The sequence below is a fragment of the Diabrotica virgifera genome, chromosome 5 (assembly GCF_917563875.1).
Source record: "Diabrotica virgifera virgifera chromosome 5, PGI_DIABVI_V3a".
Classification (NCBI taxonomy): domain Eukaryota; kingdom Metazoa; phylum Arthropoda; class Insecta; order Coleoptera; family Chrysomelidae; genus Diabrotica; species Diabrotica virgifera.
In genome coordinates this window covers 8,524,145-8,544,134 of record NC_065447.1, presented here as the reverse complement: position 1 = coordinate 8,544,134, position 19,990 = coordinate 8,524,145, and the positions used below count along the sequence as shown (strand labels likewise).

Here is a 19,990-nt window from a genome sequence, read left to right as displayed (position 1 = left end):
ACTGTTGTTACGATTTTATTTAAGCCCTCATCGATATTTTCACCAATATTTTCCCAAATTAAATTTTCGTTCAGTTGTCTTTGAACTGATTCCTCAACTTTCTAAAGCCCGCCCATTTCTAAGCCGCCCATGCCAGTCGTATTCTTCTGTCTAGCACTGTTGTTTGATTATCTTTTCCTAATTTAATCTCATGGCCCAGTACAAGGTTGGTCATTTATTGTGTTTTGGAAAAATTAATTTTAAATCCAACTCGTGTACAAGACTCTGAACTCTGAAGGTCTTGAAGAAGCTGGCAGGCATGATCTACCCGGTCTGCAAGAAGGACTATGCGACTATGACGTCTGCAAATCTTAAGTTGTTCAGAAACTCCCCATCTATGTTGACTCCAATAGTTTCCTAATTATTGTTTCTCATAGTTCTCGGTAACAAAGCGGTGAATAGTTTATAGTCCAGAGAAATAAGATTTTTCTCGTGACACATCCCCCTCCAGGTCGAAACCAAATTTTTTGAGTAGTATGGACATCTATATTAATAACTTATATGTTTCCTGCAGCCGATTTTGATGATATACATAGCTATAAACAAATGAAGATAAAAAAACGCTAAATTTTCGCTTTTTTCGTCTATTACTAAAAAATGAAGCATTTTAAACAAATTTTAGAGTAAGAAACTGGTAAATAATATAAAAAACTTCAATATAGCGTTCACTGCATATGTCTATCCTTATTTGTTGCTTAGAAAATTGCAAAATAAGTCATAAATTTTGAGATTTTATAAATATTCATAACTTATGTAAAAATTAAGATAGAACTTTCTTATTACACAGAATGCTGAGACTTCTGGTGCTTAAATTATATTCTAAATTTCAAAGCAATTGGTCAAATAGTTTAAAAGTTATTTAATTTGTTTATCCCAAATTAATTTTTTTTGCAACACTATAAGTCAGAAAACGATGAGGTTACAGTAATACTTTGGACAGTTTATGAAAGAAGAAGATTTATTCTATTAACTTAATTTAAAAAAAATGACAAAAAATAATTATAAATAGTGTAAAATTATTTTGCAAAAACATGTCGATTTTTTGCTTATAAACAATTAGAATAACTTTTTAACCGTTACCCGTAGAAAAATTATTTTTCTATACTTAGAAAGCCTAAATTTTTATACACATTTAGAAAGAAAAACAATTGTCCTACGACAATTAGGGACAAAGTTAGCCCCCTTCTTTTTTTAATTCACGGCAGCTTTGTTTATAACAATTAAGAAATAAAATTAGCAGCATTTGGAAGAACATACTTCAAAGTTTTAACGTACCAAGTATACAAAAGATTTCCTTTCAAGGAAATCGTTCACAAAGCTTAAAAATGTGGCCCTTAAAATCGGCCGGCGTTGAAACTTGGGATAGCGATGAGAGGGGGGAAGGAGCTGTTAACTGTATCTCTGGTTCTCGATTATTTATTTCGTTGTTTCTTTTTTTAATTGGTATGTACTTTTTACGTACATTACGAATATGCGTTATTTAAATAAACTAATTGTTATATACACCATCAAATTTGTTTAAACAATTTTTTTCAATTTTTTTAATAATATTTGATGTAACTATTGTAAAACGTACATATTAGTTATACAGGGGGTAACAAAAATACAGGTCATAAATTAAATCACATATTCTGGGACCAAAAATAGATCGATTGGTCCTAACTTACCTTAATACAAATGTGCACATAAAAAAAGTTATAGCCCTTTGAAGTTACAAAATGAAAATCGATTTTTTCAAATATATCGAAAACTATTAGAGATTTTTTATTGAAAATGGATATGTATCATTCTTATGACAGGAACATCTCAAAGAAAAATTATAGTGAAATTTTTTCATCCCATAAAAATTTTATGGGGGTTTTGTTCCCTTAAACCCCCCAAACTTTTGTGTACAACCCAATTAAATTATTATTGTGGTACCATTAGTTAAACTCACTGTTTTTAAAACTTTTTTGCCTCTTAGTATTTTTTCGATAAGGCAGTTTTTATCGAGTTGCGGCTTCTTTTTTAATATGTTTACATAAAATTTTTATGGGGGTTTGTTCCTTTACACCCCCCAAATGTTTGTGTACGTTCCAATTGAACTATTACTGCGGCACCATTAGTTAAACACAATGTTTCTAAAACTTTTTTGTCTCTTAGTATTTTTTCGATAAGGCACCTTTTATCAAGATGTGGCTTCTTTTTTAATATGGTTCAAAATATGCCTAAAAATGTAAATTATAAATAATAAATTTTCATACGATTACCAAGTCTTCATAATCGTACTTACCATATTATACAAATATGTGGTGGATTTGACGAATATTTAAAATATCTCAATAAAAACTGACTTTTCGAAAAAGTACTAAGCGGCAAAAAAGTTTCAAAAACATTGTGTTTAACTAATAGTACCACATTAATAATTTAATTGGAACGAACACAAAAGTTTGGGGGGGTTTAAAGGAACAAAACCCCATAAAATTTTTATGGGGTGTCAAAATGTTACTATAATTTTTTTGTAAGATGCTCCTGCCATAAAAATACCATATGTCTATTTTCAATAAAAAATCTCTTCTATATATTGGACAAAATCGATTTACATTTTGTAAATTCAAAGGGCTGTAACTTTTTTTATGTGCATATTTATACTAAGGTAAGTTAGGTTCAACCGAACTATTTTTGGTCCCAGAATATGCGATTAAATTTATGACCTGTATTTTGTTACACCCTGTAATTATTATATTACTAATCCTATTCAATTATTCCTAAATCTAAAATTGGCTTATAATATTAAATTGAAAATAAAAAATCTCAAATAAACTAGGATGTATTTCTTGATAAACATGCTACTAGATAAACGAAAAATGAAATGTAACAAAATTAGAGAGAGGATAAAAAGAACAAAATTATTTTCAGAAATTTTCTACAATATTGTAATAATTGTATCTTACAACATTGAAAGTTATAATTTTAAGATTGCAAAAAAACAAAATATATTTCATACATTTTGGTATGATAGCAAGACTATTAAAATAAAATTAAAGGAAATTTATCTAGGAATACTTGTATTTTTATGAAAAACGTAACAATTATCAGTTACCCATTTATTATAAGTTTTTGTAAAGTCAAGTGCATATGATCCAATCCTATAATTGCCAACAAAGTCATCCTAAAAATATCATAAAAGAATTTCCAAAAATTGTTTACACAATTTACATAGTTAATTAAATAACCACTTTATTAACAAAAAACATATCCGTAACGTACGCAAAGAGTACATGCAGATTAAAAAAAGAAACTCCAAAATAGATAATAGAGAAAGATTGAGGTTTTGATAACCGAAGTCCATAAACTATTTATATCTCTGTACTAACAAGTACTCGTTGCAACCAGTTTTGCAAGAGCAGATAGTTTATTTTAATAAAATATCTTATATAAAGAAGATCTGTTGATCGCATCGGCACTAACGGTTGTTTTAAACCTAAAAAACTAAAAAACGGGTAAATTTCCAACCCCAATCAATTACGTTTATCTCTTTTTTGGTGGTTCTGTAACTTCAGTTTTTCATTCATCTAATAGCATGTTTACTAAAAAAATAAAACCTAGTTTATTTGAGATTTTCTGATTTCCATAGACCAATACTATTTTTAGAAACAATCGAATGGGATAATTTGTTTTTTCATACTTTAAATTATTACTAAGTTTAATAAAAAACTATGTATTATTATATTATTCATAAATATGTATGTTTTGTGATTAAAATTACTTCAAATATTATTAAAAACAATGAAAAAAAGTTGTTTAAACAAATTTGATGGTGTATATAACAATTAATTTATTTAAATAATGCATACTCGTACTGTACGCAAAAAGTAGATACAAATTAAAAAAAGAAACGTCGAAATTCATAGGCGAGAACTAGAGATACAGCTAACATTTCCTTCCCCCTTCTCATCGATCTCCCAAGTTTCCAGGTCGGCCGATTTTAAGGGTCACATTTTGAAGTTTTGTGGACGATTTGTTTGAAAGTATATATTTTTTATACTTGGTACATTAAAACTCTGAAGTATGGTCTTTCCAATGTGACTGATTTGATTTCGTAATTGTTATAAAGAAAGCTGCTGTGAATTAAAAAATGGGGGGGCGGCAACTTCGTCCCTAATTGTCCTAGGACAATTTTTTCTTTTTTAAATTTGTATAAAAATTCAGTCTTTCTAAATGTGAAAAAATAATTTTTCTACGGGTAATGGTTAAAAAGTTATTCTAATTGTTTATAAGCAAAAAATCGACATGTTATTGCAAAATAATTTTGCGATACTTAGAATTATTTTTTGTCATTCTTTTTTAATTAATTTATTAGTATAAATCTTCTTCTTTCATAAACTATCCAAAGTATTACTGTAACTTCATCATTTTCTGACTTATAGTGTTACAAAAAAAATTAATTTGGGATAAACAAATTAAATAACTTTTAAACTGTTTGACCAATTGTTATGAAATTTAGTGTGTAATTTAAGCACCAGAATTCCCAGTATTCCGTGTAATAAGAAGATTCTAAGTTCATTTTTACATAAGTTATGAATATTTATATAAACTCAAAATTTATGAATTATTTTGCAATTTTCTAAGCAACCAATAAGGATAGACATATTCAGCGGGAGCCATATTGAAGTTTTTTACATGGTTTATGAGTTTCTTACTTCCAAATTTGTTTAAAATGCTTAGCCATTTGGCAATAAACGAAAAAAGCGAAAATTTAGCGTTTTTTGATCTTCAATTGTTTATAAGTATGTATATCATCAAAATCGGCTGCAGGAAACATATAGGTGATTATTATAGATGTCCACACTACTCAAAAAATTTGGTTTCGACCTGGAGGGGGTTGTATCACCAACAGGCTATTTTTTTCCTTATTTCTCTGAACTATTAGGAAAGATGGTGTGTTCTTGCTTAATACCCCTCGCTGTTGAGCTATTATACAGGGTGTCCACAAACTCTACCGACAAATGAAGACAGGAAATTCCTTAGATAATTTTAAGATATTTTAACCCAATTCACCTAGTCAGAAAATGCTTCCTAAGGGAGCTAGAGCTCTTTGAAGATGGCGTCTTGTAATTAGTTTTTCTTAAATAACTCCTGAACTCTTTTATTGAATAAAACAAAAATTGGTATATAGATTTATGTTTCAGAGATAAATCAATTCCATGGATGACGAATTTCTAGTACCGGTCATAGGCGTCCGTTTTGGGTAGGGCAGCAGTTATTTTATCGCATAACTTTTTTATTTTTAATTTGCAAGCATTTTTGACTCTGGATTATTAAATTGTGAGGTATTCTACAACTAAAAGGTACTCTTGTTTTAAGTAGATAGGATAAACTGTTTTCTAGAAAAATCGATTTTAAAATTTTACTTTTTTGAATTTCCAAAAAAATAATTAAAAAAAAACTGTTTAGAAATCTGAAAACTGGTACGTTTATTTATATTTCAAATATGAATCGATTTCATTAATAATTGCGAATTTTTAGTACGGTTTAACAATAAAGATTACTTTATTACCGTGGGCCAAAAGTCCCTTAGAATGAATAAAAAGTTTCTTTTGAATGAAATATTTGAAATTAAAAATCACACTAAATTTTATTTTAGTTTTTCACCCCTGTAACTTATTAAAATAAACATCATAGAAATTTTCAGAGACTTTCGACCCTCGGTAATAACGTAATCTTTCATTCTGCGTTTAAATTTTTTAAAAATACATTTGTTTTCTCAGGATTCGAAAAAAATTAATCCCATTTAAATAGCATTGAAGTCGAAAGTTCGTACCCATCATAGGCGTAACCAGGGGGTGGTTTTGGGGTTATAACCCCCCCCCCCCTTTTGGATGTACTTTGAGCTCTATATGCTCACCATTACTCTCCATACGCTCACTAACACCAATATTATTCCATACCCCCCAGAGGCCTTCAAGTAGATGTAACCCCCCCCCTTAGGATCATTCTGGTTACACCTCTGGTACCCATCCCCTTAAGCAAGTTATGAGGTATTCTAGTACTAAAAGTTACTCTTGCTTTAAGTTGGTAAAATAAAACTTTTTTTTTTTAATAAAAAAAAAATCAAATTCAAAAAACGAAAGATTTTTAAATCGGTTTATCTAGAAAACGGTGTATCCTACCGACTTAAAACAAGAGTACCTTTTAGTACTAGAATATCTCACAATTTAATAATCCAGTGTCAAAAATGCTTAAAAGTTAAAGACAAAAAAGTTTTGTGATAAAATAACCGTTGCCATACCCAAAACGGACTCCTATGATCGGTACTAGAAATTCGCAATGGATGGAATCGATTTATCTCTGGAAGATAAATATACGTACCGATTTTCGTTTTTGTAAATTGAACAGTTCCGAACATTATGTAAGAAAAACTAATTACAATACGCCATTTTCAAAGAGCTCTAGCTCCCTTAGGAAGCATTTTCGGACTAGGTGAATTGAGCTAAATTGTCTTAAAATTATCTGAGGAATCTCCTGTATTCGTTTGTCGGTAGAGTTTCTGGACACCCTGTATATTCCGAAGAAGAGTTGTGTACCTATGATCAATACTGAACTCTGCAAGAGCTCTTAACATGGAGCTATGCTACACTGAGTCAAACGCTGACCTCCTAAAAGTAATATGAATTCTTGTAAATAATGGATGAATTAAACAATAATTGTGTATAGTAGAATAATATAACTTAAGTAGTGTTTTTATTTAAATATAAGTGTTAAAAATATAAATCAGTAACTTCATAACAACTAGAATCTACGAGAATTAGCTAGTAATTTATAGTAATGAATAGAAACAGAAACAGTTCATTTTGTAGCATTAATAATATAAGAAGTAAAACAAACTCTGTGCTGTGTAGCATTGATTAAAATTATACTCTGTAAGTACTTTACAGCTATCTGTTGACATTATGTACCGGGTGTCCCAATAAGAATGGCTCTCGGCCATATCTCAGGAACCGTTTATAGTAGAGCTTTGAAATAAAAAAATTTATAACAAAAGTTGCCTCAGGAAATGCCTGGAAATTATTTTCATAATTGTGGGACCACCGCTAGAGGGCGTAATTGAATATCAAAAATTAAAAAATCTAAATTTTACAAAATTTTCCTAATGAAGGGGCACTGGAAATCCGATCGTCGTATTCTTCATAAAATTCTACGCATATTTGATTTGACAAGTTTAGGTCTACCTTTGGAAATAAGAGGTGGGGGTGAGTGGGAACCTTATTATGAAAAACTGGCTGTGAGTCCGGTTCTGCTTAATCAAATTTTACAAACTTGGTCTTGTTGAAGACAGATCTTTTTCGTCAATGTAAAAGTTATGATTTCGAACCAACTTACTGAGTAATATGCCAGCTAGAAGGCGTTATTTAATTTTTTTCAGAAATCTAGTGTTCCTTGGAAAATATTAAATACAAACATGCATTTTTAATACCATATTACAAAATTAGACAAAATTAGCAACAGAATAGCGAAAACCGCATGTTAATACATTTTTTCTATCTCGAGATATCTTACAAAACGTGTAAATTTAAAAACATAACTGTTACTGTCACCGGTAAACGAAATTCATTAAAAGTAGTGTGCTATGGAAACAACAAAGGAACATTTTCCAGCTGTCAACGTATATTAGGTCTTTTCAACGCTTCTCATTTGTTTCGAGCCTCGTTCATATCTCGTATATTAATATTATACACGGATTATACGGCATATGACAGAGGCTCGAAACAAATCAGAAGCATTGAAAAGCCCTATTACAAAGAAATAAAAACAACTATTTAGTGATGACATAAACGTTCAAATTTTTGCCCATCATTTTCGTTGCAAACATTTACTCTTTCAAGAGTAAATTGAACAGCAGTCTCAATTTCTGCTCTCGATATGCTTTGAATGGCGTTTAGTATTCTCTGGATAATGTATTCTAGAGTAGTGTATGATGGGCAACAATTTGAATATTTAGGTCGTCACTAAGTAGTTCTTTTTGTTCTGTGTTATATTTAATTTTAATAGTATTGTTTCTCTTTATATTGTTGTTTTAATTAATTATATTTTTATACGTTGACATCTGGAAAATGTTATTTTGTTTTTTTCCACAGCACACTACTTTTCATTAATTTAGTTTACCGGTGATAGTAACAGTTATGTATAAAATTTACACGTTTCTCGAGATATCTTGAGATAGAAAAAAGGTATCGACATGCGGTTTTCGCTATTCTATTGCTAATTTAATCTAATTTTATAAAGTATGATTAAAAATGCATACTTGTATTTAATATTTTCCAAAGAAAACTAGATTTCTGAAAAAAATTAAATAACGCCTCCCAGCTGGCTTATTACTTATTAGGATGGTTCAGAATTATCACGCTTACATTGAAGAAAAAGATCTGTCTTCAACAAGACCCAGTTTTCAAAATTTGATTTAGCAGAACCGGACTTACAGCCATTTTTTTATAACAAGGTTCCCACTCACCCCCACCTCTTATTTGCAAAGGTAGAGTTAAACTTGTTAACTCAAATATGCGCAGAATTTGATGAAGAATACAATAATCGTATTTCCAGTTCCCCTTCATTAGGAAAATTTTGTAAAATTTAGATTTTTTTATTTTTGATATTCAATTACGCCCTCTAGCGGTGGACCCACAATTATGAAAATAATTTCCAGACTTTTCCTGAGGCAACTTTTGTTATAAAATTTTTTATTTCAAAGCTCTACTATAAACGGCTCCTGAGATATGGCCGAGAGCCATTCTTATTGGGACACCCGGTACATTATGACATTATGTAGCAATCCAAAGCACTAACAAAATCTACAACTTTTTAGAATATTATAGGAATAACTTATTATCATTTTATTGCACTAAGTAAAATAATGCGTCAGAATTTTGTAACACTACAATCTGCCAGAATTCTGTAGCAACAACTTGTCAGCATTTGCTTGAGCATTTATTTGAGTGCCGTTTACTTGATATATCGGAAAAGACGAGGGCATCATGTGTTTGGAAGCTTTGGCAGCTAAGAATTCGGCAGCTGCACTTGCTGTTTGGAAGCAAAAGTCCGAATTCTTTACCAGCGATGCACATTTCCGATTGTCTAGCTCCAAAAATACTTTGACTCCAGTTTGTGCTTGTTCTGAGTAGACTACATGTTGTTTCTTTCGGAAGTAACCATCCTGTTGGTTGTCTGATGGTGTTGATCCCATCCACGGATAAATCATGTCATTTCCTAGCTGATCTTTCTTTACTCTTACGGTGGTGCGCAATTGGTGACTTGTGTCTCTCAAGAATGTGCCCAAGTTGTTTTTAAAGCTCTCCATGTCCATTAAAATCACCATTGTTATAACTCCATCTGCTTGTTCTGGTGGTTCTTTTTCGCAATCCAAACCGTCCCAGTTGCACTCGTCGTTGTTACAGCCATAATCGCAGAAACCGTTGGCGTAATGTTTTTTGCAGTAAGCATCATAAATCGGGTTGCAAGCTTGCAGTTTCTTCTCACAGTCTCGTCCATCAAACAAACACTGAGGATTGTTGCAGTCTTCATTGCAGCGACCATCCATAAATACTTCCCAACATTTGGTGGGTGCAGTACAATTCGCCCATGGATTGATACCCAAAGAACAGTCATAACCATCAAAATCGCAAGCGTAGGTGTTGCATTCTTCATCGCAGCGCATGTTACCTCTTTTTATATGACATTTATTTCGAATACATTCTTGCCGTTGCTTTTCTAAAACCATGGTGTAAGTCTTGTTGAAGTCTTGTAACTGTGTCACAGGTTTTCCAACGCCTTCTGGTGCGCTTCGATCAAATACTTCGCAAATTTTTCCGATGTGTTTCTGCGAGGGACTAATGTCGAATTCGTTCACCAAGTTGATTTCACAATTGGGCCCAGTAGTTGTTTTTGGACAAGTGCAATTGTACCCAGAGTTAGTTTGTACACATGTTGTATTTGTGATTGTCTCGCATGTGACGTTGTTGCACAAGTATTTCCAATGGGTTACTGTAAACGAAAAATACGGGTTACTTTTATTAAAAACAAAACTTGGGAAATAGTTCACGCACAGTATGGATGACACAACAGTCGATTTTTGATGACACTATCACGACATTCGTACCACAACGAATATCAACGACGACTAAATTCGTAAAATGAGTAGTGTTGACCGAATGCAAGAACAAGACGAGACATAGACAGTCTTGGTATTGATCTTGCAGCAATACACATGGTCTTGGTCTTGGTATTGCGCTCCCGGTCTTGGTCTTGATCTTGGTCTTAGCCTTGCAGCAAGGGTGTTGCAAGTCTCACAGTTACCCATTAGATTATTTATATTTATTAAACGTTACTTTAGATCCTGGAATAACGTAACAGAGTAGGTACGTAAGTAAGTTACGATATACTCGTTACTATCCAATACCCTAAGTACCGAATACTAAACGAGAATTATTATAATTATAATTATCGTTACTTATCGTTTTAATAAGAACAAAATGTGGGTAGAAAGTTTTTGGGTGACTCTGTATAATAAAATTTGGTTAGGTCTTTATTTCGAACAAATATTTTTGGAAAAATATTAAAAAATTGCATTTATTTCTGCCTCTATATTTTTATACGTACCCATATAAATTGAGGTGACTTCACGTAAATTAGAGAGTGATGTTTCATCTATTTTTCCCGTACAATTGACAAGGTTCAGATACAGGTTTGAAGTATTCGAAATTTTTGGTACATCTAAAGTCAACTCGGTATCATTTAATATTAAATTGTGGCAATATATTTTGGTATTCCAAATTTTAACTTCAACTTTGCACTTAGACCCATCATCTGCAGAAATTGTAGAACAAAAAAGAGCTACTAGGAGTAGTTGAAACCTAAAAAATAAAAATTATTTTATTTTTTTTTAACTATAATTGATTGTGATGTGTAACGCATCGGAAAGGCAAAAAGTGCATTCTTGACTATGAGCTCTGTGCTCAAGAGCCATGACCTAACACTAGAAACAAAAATAAAGCTCCTTAAATGTTACGTGTACTCAGTGCTTCTATACGGAGTAGAAACGTGGACACTGAAGGCGGAAACTCTATCAAAACTTCAGGCTTTTGAGCTATGGTTGTACAGAAGGATCCTGAAGATACCATGGACAGACAAAGTCGCCAATGAAGAAGTACTACGGAGGATGTACACAACCGCAGATTTAGTCAACATCGTGAAGGGCCGTAAGCTGCAGTACTTGGGATATATAATGAGAAATCAAGGCAGATACCAGCTACTTCAATGCATTTTGCAAGGTAAAATTGAAGGAAAAATGTCACCAGGACGAAGAAGAATATCCCGACTTGCTAACCTGAGAGGATGGTATAGAAAGACCTCAACACAACTATTCCGTATAGCAACCAACAAAATCGTCATAGCCAGAATGATCGCCAACGTTCAGAATGGACAGGCACCCTAAGAAGAAGATTTTGATTCTTTGCTGCTGTAGTTTTTACAAAGTTTTGACTTCTAAATAGATTGTTTGCTATCTTATACTTTCCCCACTGCTACTGGAAGGTATTATGTGTATTGTATGTATTTTGTAGCTTACGAATAGGTTCTAGCGCCTACTGTCAGCTTCTATTAGGTCATGGCCTTTACTCAACAAGGACTTCACTCCCTATAGTACCTCGTATATTGATAGAAGGCTAACTAACTTAGTCATTAACTCAAATATAAGTCAAAAGGCAACTACATTATTTTCTTAATAATGTTAAATATGACCCTGTATTTTATATTACTATCGAACATTGTACTGACGGCCCAGATATTGTGAAATCAGAGGTAGAACACTCTATAAAAAACGCTAAAATTAGCAAAGCTTGTGGTCCAGATGATACAACAACTAAGCTGAAGCTAATAGATGAAGGAAACAAAAATAGTAGTAAAACTTTTTAATATAACAGTAGCTGCGGCAAGCTCTAAACAGAAGTGGAAGATCAAGTGAATAGAGCAAACAGAGCCGCAGGTTGCCTGAATGTCTGAATCGACTCCTCAAAAGTGGTTGAAATTATAATTTCGAGTCGAAATTATTGTGACACGACACGGACATGAATGAATGGCCGAAAGCGAGGTTAGGTTTAGTTTAGATGTGTTTTGTTTGTTTCTTGCAAGGAAAACTAAAGCAAAAGGTATTAATATGTCTGGGTTTTATGGAAATTTGCTCGTTTTGGAGGAATTAGCTAGAATAGTATTAAATTAAAAATATAATAATTGAGAATGTGTCCAACGTGAATTATCAACTCAATGAAAGATGTAAGGTAATAATCTGGGAAAATTAGTATAAAACAAGGATAATTATGTACCAGCTATTTTATTGCTGGCTGGAATCAAATCTTAAAATTTCATATATTAGTAATATAGCTATTCAATGTCCGAAGAAAGTGTGCTATTTGGTTTATAAACAAATTAGCGCTCCGAAATCTTTTTTCAATTACATATTGCTCTGTAACTCAGAAGATTTTAACGTTAAACCAAAAACACTCACATAAAAATTAACTGTAATTTATTTCTGCACATAGATATTTTTTTCCGATTTCCTTCGGCGGAAATTTTCCTCGGAAAATTCCGGTTTTCCAAACAACATCTTTAATTTTCAACTAAAATTTTAGGGAAGTAGTTATTTATGAATAATTAAATAACTTGGTGACATAAATCTTTTTTGTTATGAGTGTCTTGAAGATATGAAAATTTGTATGTACAAATAGGACTGAAATAAAAAGGTAATGGTTCAAAGATTGAAATCCTGTTGTTTATAACTCTGTCGCAAATGCCGGAGTAATTTGATCGGTTATACCTGGAACCACTCATCGCAATTCAATTTTTTTTTTCTTCGAAAAGGGCACAGAAGTCGTTCCCTTGTCAACAGTGTTAACTTAATATAATTTAATCTAATATTTTTAACTGATTCTATTTGTGTATAAGCCAAAAAATTGTTTCTTTATAACATTCCTGAGACCGCTCAAATAGTTAAATTTCAATTTTGTAAAGTACGTTGAATAGGTATAGTGGTTTTTTATACGAAAATCTTAGTTATTCTGATATATCATAATCTTTCTGGTTATTATTTCGACCGAAATGTTTTAATTACCATTTTAATTGTTGCTAAACTATTAGTTAGATTGTCACCGGCCTCCTGATATATGTATAATCTACTATAAAAAATCTTTCATGTCACCAATTTATTTAATTGTTGATAAATAATTACTTCCCTAAAATTTTAATTGAAAATTGCAGATTTTTTTGGGAAAACTCGGATTTTACGAGTAAAAGTTTTGTTGAAGGAAATCGGAAAAAAATAACTTTGTGCAGAACTAAATTACACACCTTGTGAATTTTTATTTGAGTGTTTTTGGTTTAAAGGAAAAATCTTAGGAGTTACAGAGCACTAATTAAAAAAAAGAAGATTTAGGAGTGCTAATTTGTTTATAAATAAAATAACACACTTGCTGCGGACTTGTCATACCCCATATTACTAATGTATGCAATCTTAAGATTCGATTTGAGCAATAAAATAGCTGGTAAATAAGTTTTAACAAAAATTACATTTTTTCGATAATTTGCCCAGACTATCAACAAACGTTGCGTTGGTTGCATAGCCAATAATTCCAATAAACAGGAGGACCAACCCAAATTCTGATCAGTGTCAAAATGATAACGTTAATATCCCCAGTTGGAACAAATATCGAAATGAATAAGAATCGCTATAAATTGCGACTGTCATGGCAGAGTCTAAATTAAATTGCGACCTCGAAATTAATTAGAATCAGGCCCCTGGCACAGAGAGGACAAAAATATTGCTCGGAACAACGGAGATGAAAACCTTTCGAAAAATCGATGGTAAGACGCTATGGGACAGAGCTAAAAGTACAGACGTACGACGGAGATGCAAGCTGGAAAACGAAAACATTAACAATTGGGTAAGAAACAGAAGAGTAGAATGAAATGACCACATAAGCCGAATGACAACAAATAATAGAATGGTAAAGACGGCGAGAGACGGTTCCCTAATAGGTAGACGATCAGTGGGAAGACAACAAAAACGGGTAAAACGACAATTTACTGGATTCACATTGGAAAAAACAGACAGAGTCATATCTATAAAAGAGACGAAAAAGGTATCTAATATAATAGTTATAACGAACTTTGTCACAAGAGTTGATCGCTATGTATATTTATTGAAGCGTCTCTTTTAAAGGTAAATATTAAATATAAAAAGCTAGTACAAATTTCAACTTTCAGATCTTATTTATCATTTATCTACTAAAATGTTGAACTTACATTTCATAAACTGTTTTCATTATCCCGATACACTTTCCACTGACCAAGGTCGCAATCGCATTAACTCTGTGGATTTTTAGATTGTCCATCAACATTTATGTACATATTTCTTTAAAAAAAAATAAATCAGATTATGGGAAAACCGAATATAGTAACTAATTCAGATGATGTAAACAAGAAACCTGATTTAGTTATAAGAGTAGTAAAGAATCATGTCATCATGCCAAATGTACGCTACCTCTAAGCTGTTTTGTCTTAAAAATAATTACTCCTACCTTATGAGTCCACTGGTAATGGTCTGTTAAGGCCGAAAACATTCTGATGAAATTGTTATCCGTTTGAAAAATTTCATTTTTTATTAAAATAATTTTATAAGTAATTTTAAGTGAATAATAAAGACGATAATCTCTAAAAATGTACACAAATATAGAACTAGTAACGGCATATTTCTAGACGACCTTGAAAACCATTAATAAATGCATCGACGTCTCGCTTGGAGCGTAAACAATAAGCTCCAATTACTTCACAAAACAAAAACTATTTAGAAATTTATTTTACTTTCAAATGAAGGTATTAAAGAACGCTAAGAACCAGTACCAGCCTACATGGTACGTGAAGAATCTGGGTCCACCGTAATTCGTTATTAATAGTGTGCCAACGCCATTGAGCCAGTCATAAACATCCTATAGACCAGGACATTTAGAACTAAAACACATAAAATGCATTCAAAAGTACATAAACATGTCCAAATTAGTATATTAAGAACCAAATTTTGTTACTAGGTGGTTTTTGGGGTCGCTGAACATGAATACGCCATCAGAACGGACCACAGAGAACCTGGTGTCCAGGGTCACTGCTAAGGCCAGTCATCTTCTGGAGTTTCGAGTGTTTTCGGCATTCATATGATGCAAACAGATTACTTGGGGGATTTTTGTGCCCGTCAGAACCAACCCCCGGAGCACGTGGTGCCCAGGGTTACAGCTAAGGTACATCATCTGAAGTTTCAATGGTTTTCGGCTCTAAATTGATGTAAACAGATCGTTCGCGGATTTTTTTTTGATTGCTGAACACGAATATGAGATCAGATCCGTCCCTCGGAAAACCTAGTGCCCAGGGTGACTGGTATACACAAGAGCTTCTGGAATTTTGAGGTTTTCCGACACTAAATGTATGTAAAGAGAGTACTCGATAGATTTTGGGGCTTCTTCTTCTACTTAGGGTGTCTGTTCGTTCCGAACGTTGGCAATCATTCTGGCTATGAAGATTTTGTTGGTTCCAAGCCAAGGATATTCTTCTTCGTCCTGAGGCCCTTTTTCCTTTAATTTTACCTTGCAAAATGCATTGGAGTAGCTCATATCTGCCTTGATTTATCATTATCTATCCCAAGTACTACAGTTTATGACCCTTCACAATGTTGACCCACTCTGCGGTTATGTTTAGCCTCCATAGCACTTCTTCATTGGTGACTTTGTCTGTGCATGATGTCTTCAGGATCCTTCTGTACAACCATAGCTCAAAACCCTGAAATTTTGATAGAATTTCCACCGTCAATGTCCACGTTTCTACTCTGTATATGGATACCTCAGAAAGAAGTCAAACGGTGCAAGTCACATTCTCCCTAAAAATGTCTTATGAGGTATAACATATATTATCATAATAATATTATTATATCCTTGTTTGTATTTATGAATATATATCACCCATATTATGATAAATAAATACGGTTTATTTGTTTTTAAAAACTACTTATATATATTTCTGCAACTACTTTCAGAAACATCTTAGTATCTCATTTTAAACACTTATTGACTTACACCGATTGGCTTCTGAGGCATCGATATAAACATTGAGTACACGTAACATTTAAGGAGCTATATTTTTGTTTCTAGGGTGAGGTCATGGCTTTTGAACACAGAGCTCATAGTCAAGAATGCACTTTTTGCCTTTCCGATGCGACATCTAATCTCTTGGGTATTGTACCACGACTCATTGATTATATCATAGTTCCCAAGTAGTTGTATTGTGGGACACATACAATTCTCATATGGTTCACATACAGATTTGCTCCAGTTATGTTTTGCTTGCTGATGATCATCAGGTTGGTTTTGCTGGTGTTTATATGTTCTACTATTTATTTCCGTTATTTTGTTCATTATGTTTTGCAGCCCTTCTGTGGTATTGGAAAACACTGTCGTATCATCTGCATACCGCAGGCTACTGAGCTTTAGTCCATTTATTAATATGTCTTCATCAATATCATTTAAAGCCTTTTCAAAAATGTGCTTTGAGTGAGTACAGATTGAATATCAGTGGTGAAATTATGCACCCGTCTCTCACTCTTCTTAAGATTTTGGGATGTTTAATAAGAATATGACGAAAGTGATAGCCTCTAGGAGTATCTGGTGTTCAGAATGACGAATAATAACGTCAATGCCTAATAATAATACGATCAATTCATCATCATCACGTAGCGCTACAACCCTGGGTGGATCCTGGCTGACTGTACAACTTTCTTCCAATTTTTTCGGTCTTCCATCAACCTAGGGTCAAATGGAATTTTCCGGAGATCTGCTTGGATGTTATCTCTCCATCGCATTCTGGGACGTCCGAGTGGTCTTTTGCCTGTAGGAATCTATTAATACGATCAATTAGAATATAGTAAATCGATCTTGAAATAAATAAAAACAATTGTCGGTTATGAATGGAGTTTATATTTATAAGTAAATTAATAATAGGTATAGGTATTTTAATATTTAAATTCTTTATTGAAAAGACATAAAGAGCTGACTTTTAAAAACAAACGGTTTTAATTTTTATATTCTTTTTGTATCCGCACTGGATAAAGCACCCCGAAAATCCCCGAGTACTCTGTTTGCATCACTTTGCTTTTTTATGTGCATTTTATGTACTGTAAATTCAATAGTATACCTCTAAAATTATGTCCCATCCCTAAAAAAGGCGACAAGACAAAATTCACCAACTACAGGGGAATCACGCTATTAAACACAATGTACAAAATATTTAACAACTTTAATCAGAAAAAGAATAGAAAAAGAAACGAAAACAAAAATAGGTGAATACCAACATGGATTCCGAGAAGGTAAGTCAACAACAAACGCATACCTACACATTGTAACGTAAATCGTCGAAAAATGTTACGAGCACGGAGTAGATCTATATACTGTTTATTGACTACAAGCAAGCGTTTGACAGTCTAATAAGGGAGGAACTAATTAATGATATGAAACAACTAGACATTCAAGGAAAATTAGTAAGACTCACGAAAATGACGATGAAGGGATCCAAGGCACGAATGCTAACAAGGGAAGGCCCCTCAGATAAAGTACAAATGGAGGTAGGCGTCAGACAGGGAGATTCCTGTCAACAACATTATTTAACATCGCCATAGAGGGTGCAGTAAGAGCAGCCAAAATTATGGGAACTATTATCGAAACTTCAGCCCAATTTATAGGGTATGCAGACGATATTGCACTGATTACTAGAGACTTAGAAACCATGCAGAAGATAATATTAATACTAGATAAAGAAGCAAAGAAGAGAGGGCTAGAGATAAACCAGAGCTAAACGAAATACCGCAAGTGTTCAAGAGAGAAAAATTAAGCGTACGAACATCGAGAGAGTACGAACATCAAGAAAGAAATTAAGCTTAAATTAATTAACTACCAAAAATTCTTAAAAGAAAATTATATTAGTAAGACAACCCAATTAAAAATTTACAAGACCGCAATCAGGCCAGTTATCACCTATGGTGCAGAGAAGATGAACTTAACACAGTAAGATGAAATGAAGTTAGAAATCTTAGAGATAAAGCTAATTCGACGAATAATGGGACTGGTGAGGATAGGTGTAGGCGAATTTAGAAGGTTAACCAATGAAGAATTTTAAGAAACCGTCCAGGGTGTGAAGACCTATCAAGTTCGCGAAGGCGCAAAGGCTCAGGCAGCTGGGACACACAGAAAGAGCTAACTCAGATTCTTCTCTAAAGCGAATAACTGGCTGAAGACCCAAAGGGAAGACCCAAAACAAGATGGAGAGATCAAGTCTTAGAATACATAAAGAATCTAAGAATCTACAATTGATTGGAAGGAGAGGTCTAAGGACCGGAAATAATGGAGGAAAATTGTAGACAGGGCCGAGTCACACAACACGCTGCTATAATAATTAAAGACAACAGCGGACTGATTCTCCGCAACAAATGAATCAGAAAGCCCAAAAGGGCGGTAAACTCTCCGCCAGGAGTGAATAAGCCATGGTAATGATGATGATGAAATGCAATTATGTATTTGCAACCAATTTAGTTAGAATAAAGTTAGCATGGGTAGCATTCGGCAAACTGAACTATATACTCAGAAATCAGCAAATTCAACTACATCTTAGATCTAAAGTTTTTGATGCATGCATTATTCCGATATTAACATTTGGGGCACAAACATGGACAATCACAAAAAAGAATATGAACATACTGAGTCACTCAACACGCGATAGAAAGAGCAATGCTTGGCAATTAAAATTGAAATGGGAATATGCTGGACATGTAGCTAGGAGCGATCTAAACAAATGGCACAGAACAATAATTCTAACCTGGAGACCATACCAACACATAGTCTGGGCTGATTATCGGAGAATAGGCCATTTTTGGGAAAAGTTATTTACCAGCAATTTTATTGCTGAAATCGAATCTTATTATTGTATGTATTAATAATATAGGTATGCAAAGTCCGCAGATAGTGTGCTACTTTTTTTATAAACAAAATGGCGCCCGAAAATCGTGTTTTTTTCAATTTTTGCTCTATAACTCCAAAGATTTTAACTTTACACCAAAAACATCCAAATAAAAATTCACCGCAATTAAATTCTGCATAGAGACGTGTTTTTCCCGATTCACTTCGACGAAAACTTTCCCCGTAAAAAGCGGGGTTTTCCAACAAAATCTTTAATTTTCAACTAAAATTTAGATAAGTAATTGTTAATCAATAATTAAATAACTTGGTAATATAAAAGCTCTTTTCGTATAGGTTATAATTCCAGAAGCCGATGGAAATTAAATGAACAGTTTAGCAACAATTGAATTGTTAATTAAAAATTTACGGTCGCTATAATAACGACAATATTTAAGATGCATAAGAATAACTATGATTTTTCCATAAAAAGACACTATACCTATCTAATGTATTTTACAGAATTGAAATTAGACTATTTAAGCGGCCTCAGGAATATTTTAAAATTATAAACAATTTTTTGGCCTAAAAACAAATATAATATCTCGGCAAATATTAAACTAAATTAAATTGTAAAACCGGCATTCGAAAAACAGCGACAGGGAGCTTCTTTTAAAAGAAAAAATGTTTAATTATGATGAGTAGTTCCTGAGATACGACCGGTCAAATTTGATCGGAATTTACAGTAAATATATAAACAATAGGATCATAATTTTCAAACCATCACCTTTTTATTTTTTCCTCCTTCTCTACACCAATTTTCATATCCTTAAAATACTCATAACATATATTATTATAATAAAAACTATCGATAATACGTGTGAAAATTGCCAAAAATAGCAAAATTCCAATCAAAAATTAGGTTGGAGAAAATGTAACCCTCA

General features: G+C 32.8%; 2 protein-coding genes across 2 annotated transcripts in view; one reads left to right on the top strand and one right to left on the bottom strand.

Annotated features, from left to right (window-relative positions):
• Positions 1-19,990, top strand: part of LOC114331047 (cerebellar degeneration-related protein 2) — a 168,717-nt gene that overhangs the window by 75,407 nt on the left and 73,320 nt on the right. The window lies entirely within an intron of this gene.
• On the bottom strand, positions 6,746-14,661 carry LOC114335541 (neurogenic locus Notch protein). The gene is made up of 4 exons (XM_028285822.2): positions 14,643-14,661; positions 14,368-14,476; positions 10,672-10,925; positions 6,746-10,056 (listed from the first exon to the last, which is right to left on the bottom strand). The coding sequence occupies exons 2-4, from the start codon at positions 14,460-14,462 to the stop codon at positions 8,951-8,953; spliced, it is 1,455 nt and encodes a 484-aa protein (XP_028141623.2). The 5' UTR covers positions 14,463-14,476; positions 14,643-14,661; the 3' UTR covers positions 6,746-8,950.